The sequence below is a fragment of the Pipra filicauda genome, unplaced genomic scaffold, assembly GCF_003945595.2.
Source record: "Pipra filicauda isolate LSUMZ 115617 unplaced genomic scaffold, ASM394559v2 scaffold87_size3191425_pilon, whole genome shotgun sequence".
Lineage (NCBI taxonomy): Eukaryota > Metazoa > Chordata > Aves > Passeriformes > Pipridae > Pipra > Pipra filicauda.
In genome coordinates, this window is record NW_024105064.1 from 1,814,181 (window position 1) to 1,827,584 (window position 13,404).

General features: G+C 45.7%; 1 protein-coding gene across 3 annotated transcripts in view; it reads right to left on the minus strand.

Annotated features, from left to right (window-relative positions):
- Positions 1 to 4,858: 4,858 nt before the first annotated feature.
- DVL1 (dishevelled segment polarity protein 1) overlaps positions 4,859 to 13,404 on the minus strand; it is a 66,643-nt gene continuing 58,097 nt past the window's right edge. Inside the window, exons 11-16 of one of the 3 annotated variants that reach the window (XM_039390859.1) lie at positions 13,214 to 13,363; positions 9,635 to 9,766; positions 8,807 to 8,974; positions 8,026 to 8,232; positions 6,872 to 6,919; positions 5,228 to 5,312 (exon numbers count right to left, since the gene is read on the minus strand). In XM_039390859.1, the coding sequence (XP_039246793.1) occupies positions 6,909 to 6,919; positions 8,026 to 8,232; positions 8,807 to 8,974; positions 9,635 to 9,766; positions 13,214 to 13,363 (668 nt within the window). In that variant the 3' untranslated portion in view covers positions 5,228 to 5,312; positions 6,872 to 6,908. Of the gene's footprint in view, positions 5,313 to 6,871; positions 6,920 to 8,025; positions 8,233 to 8,806; positions 8,975 to 9,634; positions 9,767 to 13,213; positions 13,364 to 13,404 lie in introns of all 3 variants that reach the window. The other 2 variants (XM_027728550.2, XM_027728552.2) reach the window with 2 other exon arrangements.

Below are 13,404 nucleotides of genomic sequence, written 5' to 3' on the forward strand. Positions count from 1 at the left end.
TTTTCTTTCAGGGGAGGGAGGGAGGGAGGGAAAAGCAGCTGATGAGACTTTTCAATCAGCTCCAGTCACCTGCAGACAACTCACCCTGGGTCAGCTGGGGCCCATCAGGCCCTGCAGTGAAAGGTTGCAAGAGCATGTCCAAAATTCTGATCATTCAATATTCACCTAAATTTGGAGGATTTAATATTCACCTAAATTCTGATCATTTGATATTCACCTCACTGGGAAATGCTGGCTAAAATTTGTGGTATTTAAACAATGTTTGACCCTCCCTTTGCTCTCTGATCTCTGCCAGCTGGGAAGAGGGAATCTGCCTCCTCAAGCTGGGGCTGTCCTTTGTATATGGAATGATTTAGGATGGAAAAGGCTTTTAAATCATTTGAGTGCAACTGAACCCCTCAGACCCTGCAGGGAGCCTGGTAATTCATAATAAACACCCCGTGGTTTAATGCTTACCAGAGAGTAAAGTGGTATCCTAATGATCCTACCTTGGAGAGTCCAGAAATGGGGAATATTCCCATGGAACAGCTGAATACACTGATGGGTTTTAGCAGCACATTCAAGTCCTGGGGCTGCAGGCAGGACAACTTGTTCCAGCTCATGTCTGGGAAACAGGGGTTTTTCCTCCAGCTCTCTGGAGCCCTCACAAAACTCCCCCCTGCCTACCAGCACCTCCTGAATCTTCCTGAGAGGACAAAACTTCAGTGTGACATGGGGGAAAAAAAAATAAGAGGAAGATTCAACCAGCATTTCATCAATCTTGACTAAAAGATAAAATGCAACAGTGCAAAGAACTGAAGACGTACACCGAGGTTATCACATAAAATTAAAAGCTTTTTAGTGTTTAAAATAGCATTTACACATAAGCAGCTATATATTAACTATACAGACACTTGGGTTTTAATACAATATCTACAAAAAAGAATTCAATTATGCAATAGACATTTAACAGGAACAGTGCAGTCCATGCTAATAAGAGGTCACTCTTTGAGTAGAACCAATTCTAGGATAGGTGATAGTCTGGATTTTCATTATTTAAAATCATGTAACTTTGTTCCTCTACTGTACATAAAATTCTTTACATGTATTTCTAATCACTGATTAGAATTAATAATTTTAAGTCAATCTTATTACAATCCAGTTAAATGCAAAAAACAAAAACAATTACATCAACTCATGAGCTGTCAAGTCTCAGGAGGGGACTGCCCACTTGAAGAGAACAAAAATAATAGCAAAAGTCAATGTCTGTGCATCATTGCTTGCCATCCAATAAACCTTTGGATAAAGTGTCCAGGGGACTGTTACCTTGGAAAAAGGAGATTTATTAATAGGAGGTAAAAGACAATAGCAGTGCTTTTAAGACTTATTTGCCAAAAACTTTACTCCTCAGAGTTAATATACCAGGTGGATACACTCCCCCTACAGATCCTGCCTCCTTTGGGGAGGAGATGTCATCCCAAACTGTTTCCTCATCATTTTCCATGATCCTCCAGACAAACCTGCTGTTAAATCTGTTGGCAGGGATGTGTGAGCCTTAAGCTCAGTCGAGGGTCTCACTTCCAGAATAAAAATGTCAGCCACTGAAGGCTCCTGATTTGAGGTTGTTTCAGTGCCCTGCACAGCAAACCCCTCGCTGGAGTTGGAGCTCAGTCACTGACATTAAATCAGGGATAAATTTGAGGCCCTGGTGAGAGAAAACAGATGGATCTGCAGCACTCCAGCCTGCAAACTTCCTTCCACCTGGCACAGCAGGGAATGCTGTGCCCAACAGGAGACACTGGCACAGGCAGGTCCCGAGGCCCCCCTTGGTGGAAAGACACATGAGCATGCACTGAAAGCCAAGGATGGGATCTGGGAAATCTCCTGTCTCTTGTGAAAATTGGGATCTAGCAAAGATTCAGGCCTGACCTTCCACTCACTCCACCCTCTCCACTGGACACTACAGGGGGGGATCAGGGGTTTGTTTTACACACAGTGGCCATCACGTATTGCACTGTCCACACAGGGGCATCTCCACCCTCCTGCTCTCCCTGCAAACAGCAGGTTCCTCAAGGACCAGCACCCAGCACACCCAGAGCAGTGGATGCCTGTTGTGGGTGAAGCTGCTTCAGCCTGAATTCCTCAGCAGACTAATGCTTTCCCACACCTGGGTTATGGATTTGCAGCCTCATCCCAGAGTGACCCACGAACACACAAGTTTATAACACAGTCATTTCAACATAGCAGCAAAGACCAGCAAGACACAGAACAGTTTCTGCCAACAGCATTAACAACAAGACCAAAAAAACAAACAAACAAAAAAATAAAAACAAACAAAAAACAACCCAGCAGGTGTGTAAACTGCAACTCTTGGAAAGACATAAGGAAATAAAACACGTTTCTTCCACGGGTGAAAGCTCAGCCCCCAGCTTTAATCCCTTTTGGAAATATTAAAATGAGAGTCTTTTCCCCCAGCCCTCCAAGTTCTGCCTTAAGACAGAGCGGGCCAGAAAAATCAATATATATAAGAGACCAGAAAAGTTTTAAATTAATTTAAAAGTAGAACCACTAGTGATTGTCAGTAAAGTCACAGACTCCTTAACAGTGTCTCCTGGAGACATAGCAGAATTACACCATTATTTTACCCTGATTTACTTCATTGCTTTCAATGTCAATCTTTCAGAATAGGTTACCAGGTTAGGGTAAGCATCTTTGCTGTGGAACTGGGAGGAGGAAAGGAAAAGAAAGGTACTGTTTGCACAGTCAAGCTCTAGGTAGTGCCACTCTTTTGGAGAAGCCATCAGCCACGTGGCAATCCATGCCAGCCCATGGGATGGATGATGATGAAAGCACTGCTTTCAGAGACATTAGGCAGCTTTTTGGGAGGTTTTTGTAAAGAAAACTAGTTTAGAAGGCCAGTAAGGGGAGTACCTAGTCTGAGTGACACAGAGTTTCCCAAATGCCTGGTTCCCTTTTGAAGGAGAGACTCGAGTCTCCAGTTAACACAGACGTTTGGAGCTTTGGCTGGAATCGTTACCCTGGCTCTGACAAAGGGATGTGTTTGCACACAGACCTGGAACAGGGAAAGAAGTGAAAAATCCATCAGGATGAACAACACCCAAAGTGTCTGAAGAGTCGTTTTTCGGGGTGACAAATGGACATGGAACTGTGTGTGTATCCTGAGAAAGATGTTCTCTTTTGGCCTTCATCTCGGGCGTTCACGCTACCCACAGAGCACGGGACGAACCAAAGAGCAGCTTCTTACCAGTGAAAAAAATGCTTATATACAGTCAAGACTGATCTTAAAGCACCTGTCCTAAAACCTGCCAGCAGCAGGCACCTCAGAAAGGAGGATTTAACTGAGGCATGGCCCCGTGGCCAAATGCCACTAAGTGGCTGCAGCTCCCCACGTGTGTCCCATCAAATGAGGCACCGTGACAGAGCGTGGGTGTGCTCTCACCATACCCTCCTTCTGACACCTTAAAAAAAAAGCTTCTTACACACCATTGAAGGCTCCTGAACTTGCTTTATCAAGTGTCCACAGCCTCAGAGCAGGAACCACACAGAAATGAAACCCTGGGGATGTACAACAGCAGCTGCTTCAGTCAGGGCTCCTCAGCAGAGAGGGTCCCACTCGGTGTCAGGTGTAAGGGTTTGTTCGCTGTACCATTTGGGATCTGCTCTCAAAACACCCTCACACCTCTCTGCCAACAGCCAGCCCCTGTCTGTGCTCAGAAACATTCCCCTGGGACTGCAAGTGGGATTAGACAGCTCCAGGTTTCCATTGCAACAAAAAGAGAAAGATACTGCTCCAAAACGAAGGACAGAACAACAGGTATCAAAATGAAATCAAAGTGAAGAGCCACATCCCAGCAGGAGCCAGGATTTAGCTGGAATGGGATGAATATCCCCTTGGAAAGGGAAAAGCTGCAGCTACACTAACAGAACTGCATGGCAGCAGCTGTCCTGTTTCTGTGGAAATAACTTTTCCAAGCAAGTGCACATCCAGCAGGAACAGCCACATCTGTCAGCAGGGGTGGGACTGGAATGCCCAGGAACCGACTGCAGCTACAAAGTCACTATTGTGGTACTGAAGGAAACAACTTGACAAGTTCTGCACAATGAGCACATACAGTAGCAAGACTCCAGCACTCCCTTGATAGAATAATATCTAAAAAAAACAACAAAAAAAAAAAAAAGAAAAAAAAGAAAGAAAGGTTGATTTATACTCCCTAGTCAGCAGAAGGTAGCCACAACTTTGTTTTCCACTTGGGTCGATCCTGCTCCTTTCCAAACACATGCTGTCTGTACACTTGTGGGTGCAATGTCTGCTCAGTGCTATGGATGCATCCAAGAAACAGCATTCCAAGGCAGTATCACAGATACCAGCCAAGGGGTTGTTTTTTTCCTTGTAAGAGAAAAAAAAAAAAGCAGGGAAAAATAAAAGTGCTCCTATGCAATATCGGGAATTTCGAAGTCGTGTGAAATAAAAGTCCTTGAATCAGCCAAAAAGATACACCAGTTGCACTGAAGTAGGTGCCACAATGACCAAAGCTCATTAAGATGTGAATATACACCAGCCATTCACAATCCAAAACAAGAGGAGGGGGGAGGGAAAAAAAAGGATAAAGAAAAGATGCCATTGGTTTGCTGATATTTAACAATCCCAGGAGATGTTTTTTTTGTTGTTCATTTTTGCGGAGGGAAATTTTTTTTTTTTTGTATTTTTCGCTCTGTTTTCTTGATTTTTTTTTTTTTTTTTTTACTGCAACACACTTTGCAAACAGGAAGGTGTGACATGCAAGACCAGCCAAGTCTCTTCCATTAAGTGTTCGACAACAAACCACCCACAAAAAAAAAACCAACCCACCCCCCTCTCCCCACCCCAACCCAGGCAGAGTCTGAAGGCACTTCCTCTCACATGATGTCTACGAAGAACTCACAAGGGTTGCCCATGGCCTTCTGGAAGGACTGGCGGCTCCCGGTGAGCTCCGGGGGGACCGCGCTCAGTTCCCGCACGGGAGGCCCTCCGGGGGGGCCGCTGGTCCCGTAGACTTTGGAGCCCAGCTTGGGGAGGCTGTAGAGCGGGGGCACCCCCGGGGGCCCCCCGTAGGAGTGGTGGCTGTGGTGGCTTCTGTCGCTGTGGGCGGCGGAGCCGTGGCTGCGGTGGCTGAGCTGGCTGGCGGGCCGGTCCCGGCGCGCGGTGCTGCCGCCGCTCCGCGCCGTGTGCTCCGACTCGCTGCCACTGCCCCCCGACTTGCGGTCCTTCTCCCTGCCCACAGCTCGCCTGCTGTTCTCGCTGGTGCTCCGGTTCGAGCCGCTGCTTTTGCTTCCTGGAACCCCACGGAGGAGGGGGAAAAAAGCAGAGAGAAGCACAGTTAGCCCATCGTCCGCTCCCGGCTCCCGCGGCGGATCCGCGTGGGACCGACGGCCGCGGCGAGGGCTGAGCGTGCCGGTGGTGGCTCGTGGGGTTTGGCAATGAGGGGCAGTGGGACGAAGCTGACAGGGTTGTGCCATGCACAGGGACACGGAGACACCTCAGAGCTCGCACAGTGAAAGCAGCAGCTAAAGAACAGCTCCTGGCTGGAACCCACCCGCCCCACCGAGGAGGAGCAGGATTTGGGGTTGGACTCAAGCAAATGAGGTTCAATCTGTAACTGTCTCTGCTTTGGTACCTTCTACCTTTCCCAAAAGAAACTCCTTTGCCTTCTCTGTCATCCTTGGTCTCACTGGGCACACTCGCACCCTGAGGTTTTGTTGGCTTCAGTGGGGAGATTCTTTTCAAATGCACTGCTACAGTGGTCTGGTGTTGGAGAATTCTTTAAACAACAGTTACCTGTTGAACTGCTCTACAGTAACGTGCAGGATGTTCCCAGAAGAGGCCACTAAATCAGCTTGGAAAAAAAGTATTGCCACTGGACTGTCAGCTGAGTTGTTGCTACGTACAAACTTCACTAAACTTCAGAACTGATTTTGGATGAAAGTTGAAGGTCTTGCTCTGTTCCCATGAGAGACAGGCTGGGATGATGTCAGGACACAGTCCCAAGGGAATTATTTTTTTTAAAAAACCCAACAAATCAACCCAAGGACCATCTCATTAAGTTCATGCCACCTTAGAGCAAAATTTTCCAAAAAAGGATCCCCAGCCAGCAGAAGAGGGGACCAGCTTTTGAGTCCAACTGAGCCACTGAAATGGAAGAACCAGAATGATTGTGAACTACAGGTGACCTTCTGCTTGCTCCTGTTGACACAGGAGATGGGAAACCAGACTGGCCTGGTGTGTAACATTCCCTGCAGAGTGCCAGAGATGGAAAACACAGACTACAAAATCACTGGGCTTTAATTTAGAAGTGTTCTGAGCCCGGGACTCTGAAGTGCTGTTTGCTGATTGTTAGGATGTAACCCTGCTGATAAAGGAGAGGGTTCACAGGAAACCCAACTCTAATATTCCACCCTGGGAGTGACCAACACAGCCCTGTGTCCCTGCACTCTCAGCACCTGCCTGAGACATCTGGCCACCAAGTAAATGAGCAGTGGCAGATAAATCCAACCCACACGGGTGACATAAATCAGGAGCAGGGACTATTTGCTCATTTTATGAGGAGCAGTGGGGAGCCTGGTGACACCTGACAGTGAGGGACGTGGTGCCACCCCCTCTGAGCTGCTGCAGCACAGTCACACAGGGGCCACACAGGTTGATATGCCAATGTCACACTACTGCACTGCCGTGCACTGAGACAGGTCGAGCGTCCGAGACAATCAAAAAGAAAATAAAAATCAAAATAATAATAATAATAATAATAAAAATAATAAAAAATACAGCTAAACATTTGGGTCACGAGAGTCTAAATGGTCATGCTGTGGATTTGTTATGGAGGCATTTGAAGCTTACCAATCCCCTTAGAGTCAGCCATTCCTCTAGGAATCCTTCAGTCTAATGCTTGCTCAGGACAAAACAAGGGAATAACAGTTACAAGCCAAGAAACAACACAAGAAGTGTAGTTTCCAAAAGAAGAACAAGGAAAAAGCGTCGAAACCTTTCAAAAATCAAACACCTTGGCACCTTCTGTGAGGCTCTCTATAGCCAGGGGACACAGCATGGATAAAACACCATTCCTTTCCTATTCCAGCAGCAGAACAAATTCCTGCTGCCCACAGAATCAGCTGCCAAAGAGCACCCCCAACATTCTTTGCAGTGCAATCAGTTCTAAAACCTCTAGATGCCACTGTGAGCTTCCTCACAGCAGAAATTCTTATTCTGAGAAGCCACAGTGCTCAAATCTTGTGAGCAAGCTCCTGTCACGAAATTATTTGTGCAGCTTTTGTAAGATCTAACTGGCTGTGGCAAACAGGGATAAGTTACATCCCAGTTACTGGATGTTCACCGTAAAAACACAGAGAAACCTCACCCTTTCTTTACTGGCAGCATTTCCAAAAGCAAAACTCACTCTGGAAGTGATTTTTTTTTTAAAAAAGAAATTAAAAAATAATATCTTTACAGTGGAAAATACGTAATTTTTGTTTACTAAGGTTAAGGATGAACAACAAAATTATGCTAGGGCAGGAAAGGAGGAGGTCAGGTCTTTAATCCATGCAGTATTCTCTTTTTTCCCCTGTCACACATGACAGAAGGGACTCTCCTCCCTGTGAGCAGTGTTTCAGCCCTGTAAACCTCTGGCTGGCCACCTCCCTCTTGTGTGTCTCACACAAGCCAAGAACGTGATTTTCCTTTTGTGCTGAGTACTGAAGTGAAAGCCAAGAGCACCTTGTTCTGATCCCTGTTCCATCAGCAAAGAAATGGCCTCATTTCCAGCACTATCAGCCTGGCAATTCCTGACTGGGATAAAACAAGGCTGGCAGTTCCCATACAGAGCTGAAAGCCCACTCCACCACAGACACACACACCTCTGATCAAGTGCTGTTGCACAAAACCCATGCAGGTAGCAAACAAAACCACAGGACAGGCACAGACAGAACGAAGGAACGCAAGCAAATGGATCGGGATAATGACAGGCACGGAAATAAAACCCGGATTAACCAGCCTACCTTCACTTTGCTGGCTCCCTGCACTGCCACTGCCATAGCTAAAGCCTGGGTCTTGGTATGCTGGTGGAAAACACGGAGGGGGCAGAGGATACTGGTAGGGGTATCCTTGGCCTAATGGCCAGGGAGCAGCAGGATGTGGGAGCGGAGCGAGGGTGTCCTGATCCGAGGCGCCGCTGGAACCGTTGTTGAGGTTCAGTGCAGCCAGGTCTGGAAAAGAGAGAAAGGGTGAAGACTCTGCTCTCACCTGGCAGGGGAGAATTCTACAGCTTGGAAATGGAGTGGCAGGTCTGTGGCATCACCAGAAGTAAATCCTGCCTGCCTGAGCCTCAGTGCAATGAACTTGAGGAGTTCACCCTTCTCTTCCAAGTGCTCTAATTCCTGGTCTAACAGGAAGCATTGACCACTTGTCCCACAGCTTCAGAATATGAATGACCTGTTCTGGAACTCACAGAATCCCAGAACAGCCAGGGCTGGAAGGGTTGCAGATCATCTGCCCAGGGCGGGGTCACCTGGAGCAGGCGACACAGGAACACATCCAGCTGGGTCTGGAATGTCTCCAGAGAGGGAGACTCAGAATCACAGAATCGGCTGGGTTGGAAAAGACCTCTGAGATCATCCAGTCCAATCTCTGCCCTTGTCAACTCCACGCCCTCCCTGGGCAGCTGCTCCAGTGCTCTGCCACCCTCCATGGAAAGGAAGTTGAGGACACACCTCTGTGCATCCTGTGAGCACGAGGGGGGGACACACAACACAGTTCTGCCCTTCCCAGAGGGGAACTTACTGCCACAGAGGTCTCCAAAGACGTAGTAGCACTGCTCTGAGAAGGTGATTTTGTTCACAGTGTGCCTGAGGTAGCCGTGTTTTAACATGCTGCTGGCGTATTTCCTCGCCTCCCGCCGGTCTTTGAAGCCTTCCACGTGTGTGTAAAGCCAGTCAACCACATCTGCTCCTGCAATGACAACAGGGAGAGGAGGCCCGGGATCATCTGAGCCAAACTGATCCACCACGTGAACGGCGACACCAAATACATGCACAGAAAATTTCATTTACACACGTTGTGCAACTCTTTCATGAAAATTACACAGCACTTCCAGACAAGAAGTGACTGGGAGAGTCACCCTCCTCAAGAGGCAGATGTCAGGTTGTCAAAAGACCTGTGTTCCAATGCCTTTCTCAGCAAAAAGTAACTGCAGCCTAGACTGACTAAACGTTAGCACAGCTCAGGCCACAGGTAGAGACTAGCTGTGGTAATTTTAAAATTAATTAAGATGCTTTATTTAAGGTTGGAACTGGAATTCCAAGGACTGTTGCTCTGCTGAGCTTGGGCAGATTGCTAGAGCCACCTGAGCACCTGAGATATAAAACCAAGGATTAAGAACCAGGCTCTGTGTGGGCATGAGAAACGTGCAGCAGTTTTGACTGTCCAGGCTCACACAAGAATTATTAATTATTTCCTGTCACACTCAGAGCTGCTCATAAATAGCAAGTCAAGGGAATTTAAGAGGTCATAGGCAGAAAAATAAAAAGTTCACATAAAGGTAGCTTCTTGAATTTATTTTCATAAAGTCACTGGGGTTTTTTCCCCCCAGCATTCCTGGGATCTGCTTACCTATCACTGCATTGGAGATGGTGATTTTTAACCACATCCTGTCCCGAATTTCAAGGCCTGAGTCTGGGAGCTGCATAACCTTGACAATAGTAGCCATGTCACTCTTCACAGTTAAGGGAGATTCTTCTAATTCTAAAAGGAAGAGAGGTTACAGGCTGCTTTGAAATGAAATGAGTCTGAAAAGTCCTTCTCAGCTCCCCATTTGGATGAAACAAAGACACAGTTTTACCAACAGATGCAAAAAAAAAAAAACCAAAAAAAAACCCCACAAAGGTTCCCAAATGCACCCTCATCCGTGGCATAAATTACAGCATTTGCACCAATTCTTCAGGTTTTGTGCTCTGTGCCACCAGTTTAGTCACTGAAACGCTGAGCCCCCACGTGCCCGGATTTCCCATTCCAGGGAAATCAGCGCTGGAATCCACACTGAGATTGGCAGGAAAGGAAACCCAGGGAGTCCTGTGACCATCCCCTTCCATTTCACTTTGCCACGAACAGCCCTTCCCACCCAAGGGATCAGTGCAGAACTCTGTGGGACAAGGTTTTTTCACTTGTTCTTTAACTTCTGGGTTAACTCTCAGAGATAACCCATCTGCACGGAGGAGGAGGACAACCCTGCCTCAATCAATATCCTCTTTTTTTCCTTTTTTAAGACTTGGACATCAGCATTCTCGGGGAGAACTGAAATTAGAAAAGAAATCTTCCATCATCAGGAGAAAGGCAAGTGGTTTCCTTCAAAAAAACAATTCCCAGGATCCCGGTGTTGGAGCCTTACAAGTGAACTCCACTTACAAGTCACTCCACCCAGAACTACTTTGCCCTGCATCTTTCCTGTAGAACACTTTTAAAAAAAAAGCTCCCAAATGCCTCCACAACCATCACTGCTCCATTCCCATTTCACACTCCCAAGGGCAGAGCTGGATCCTCAGAGGCTTCACACTGTCCTCATCGATTTTTATAGTAAAAGCAGAATAACAGGGCTGACACTGACCCTGCTGAACTGAGGTTCCCACTGTAGGAATCAAATTCCTTTAGAAAACCCTTGCCTGCCCAGAGGGTGAATCTGGGTCCAGGAATCCACCAGCTTCCCTGTGTTCTGTGCAGAACTCACTTATCCTGCCATACATAAGACTACTAATTTTAGATACAGCACCCAGTCCTCCTTCCTGTCCCATCTCCCAGCCCCAGAAAATTCACGCTGAACGTGTCTGTGTTTGCAGTCCAGACCCTTCTCCAGCAGGAACTCAGAAACCCTCCTCTCCCCTCCCTTCTCCCCATATCACCCACCTTTCAAAAGCACCAGGGAACCAATTTTGTCCTTTTCCAGCCACCCAGAATTTTGACAGAAGGTACAGCAAGCGTGAAACAATGAAAACTGAAAATGCTTCTTTCCATACATGCACTGCCAACAGGCATGAAAATACCTCAGAGCAGCTATGCATGCAGCTTCAATACTTACAAACTCTGAATAAACACTCAAATTTTGCTTTTGCTTTAAGTTAGTTTGGTTAGTGGCAAAAAGCAACATGTTCATTTGGGGAAAAAAAAATCAAAACCCAACAAACTAACATTTCAGTAAAGTATGTGGGGAGCAATAAATTGTATTTTCTTGGAGACCTGCACATAAAGAACAACACTGGCCAAATGGTCATCAGTGTTTTTTCTATGTTCTAAGTTGCTGGACAAATAAGGAAAATTCTAAGAGGCATCTAAAATGCTCCCAACTTTGGAGAGAACTCAGTGAACTGTGGGGTGTTCACAGAGGTGCTCTCTGTGCCTGGGGCCCTGAGGTGCTGCTGCCCCGTTTGGGGCAGGTCACAGGGCTGGGCTGAGGGAAGGCTGGAGAGCAGAAGGGCCACAACAAAGCTCAGGGGTACTCCACGTTTTCTTGCACTCCAGAAAGGAAATACTGGAAGTCACTGGCACAGAAATGAGAAGCTGTCTCCAGGAATGTGGTTCTGCTCCCAAATACCTTTATTTTCAACGTATGATTGAGAGGGGGGCTGTTCCCCACTCCCCAATCACAGCACCATAATCAAGGCACAGAATACATGGATCAAGAGGAATGCTGAGCACAGACTCTTGTTTGACAGCAACCAGCAGATACATTTGATCCCAGCAACCTGTAGCACCTGTAAGGCTGAAAACACACCTCAGGACAAAGCAGCCACCAGGGAAGGGGCTCACTTGCTTTCTGCTGCAGATGTATTTCCCCTCAGTGCTGCTGCCTGAGATCTAAAGGCACTGAGCTACCACACCTCCAAAAAACCCCTTCCCTTTTATTGCAAGGTGAGGTGTAATTCCAGGAAATATGAGCTTATAAAACCTGAGAGATTTTATAACCAACGCCAACATTGGTCTTCAAAATCCTCAAAGTGTGGTTTTGAGTAAAAGAAAGGAGGAGTTAACATTCCCTAAACAAACATTTCCAAGATAAGGCACCATGGCAGTTTCTTGGTCACGTGGATATGACTTAGTTTAGAGACTGCCACAGACAAACCAGGAAAGAAAGTTGAGCTCTAACCGTAATAATTTCACATGGGACATTAAACTTGTTTTTTCCTTGTTCAATACATTCTAAAAGTATAAAAAAAGTATAAAACAAGGCCATGGGAACATAGGGGGAAGATTTCCTAAATGGCACACTAACGTTATTAATCAGTGACATCTATCTGAAGGAACTTATTTAAATTTATTTAAAACCTTAGTAAATGATTAAATTTATTGAAGTGATTTCAATTTAATAAAGTAATTTCAATTTATCAAAGATATTGCAATATATCAAAGATATTGCAATTTATTAAAGATATTTATATTTATTAAAGATATTTCAATTCATCAAAGTTATTTCAATTTATTAAAGATATTTAAATTTATTAAAGTTATTGCAATTTATCAAAGATATTTCAATTTATCAAAATTATTTCAATTTATCGAAGTTATTGTAATTTATTAAAGATATTTCAATTTATCAAAGTTATTTAAATTTATTAAAGATAGTTAAATTTATTAAAGATATTTCAATTTATTAAAGATATTTCAATTTATTAAAGATATTTCAATTTATTAAAGTTATTTATTAAAGATATTTCAATTTATTAAAGATATTTCAATTTATTAAAGATATTTCAATTTATTAAAGATATTTCAATTTATTAAAGACACTGAAATTTATTAAAGATTATTTCAATTTATTAAATATATTTAAATTTATTAAAGTTATTTAAATTTATTGAAAAACAGCCCAATTCAAGGAGGGAGCTCTCCCACTCCCCTGAGGGGGCGAAGCCGGAGACCCGACTCGGATCTTTAAAATGGGGACCTTTCAAAAAGGGACCACGAGCTACTCCTTCCTGAGAGTGAACCCTGACCGAACACTGTGTTAACCTTTAAAGGAAAAAAAAATTTAAAAAAAGGTTTTTCTGCTCCCCACAGGAACCCCAAGTGCAAGGCAAAGCATTCAGGGGCTGGGTGTGGTGTGGTGGTTGCCGCTCTCATCGTGCTGGTGGCCGGGGCGGGGTTGGGGCCCAGCAGGCCCCGGGCACCCCCCTGCCCTGGGCTGGCCTCAGGGTGACTTACTTTCCGACTCGGGAATTGAGCTTGTTAGTGAGGAGCTGGTAGATGTGGTGATGCTCATGGAGGGGCTCATACCGTAACGGGGGTACGCTCCCGTCATGGCCGTGGTATGAGAGATCCAGGCCGCGGGGTCGATCGGCCGCACCGGCTCAGCTGCGGGAAACGGGGGGAGAGAGACACGAGGGGGTCACACA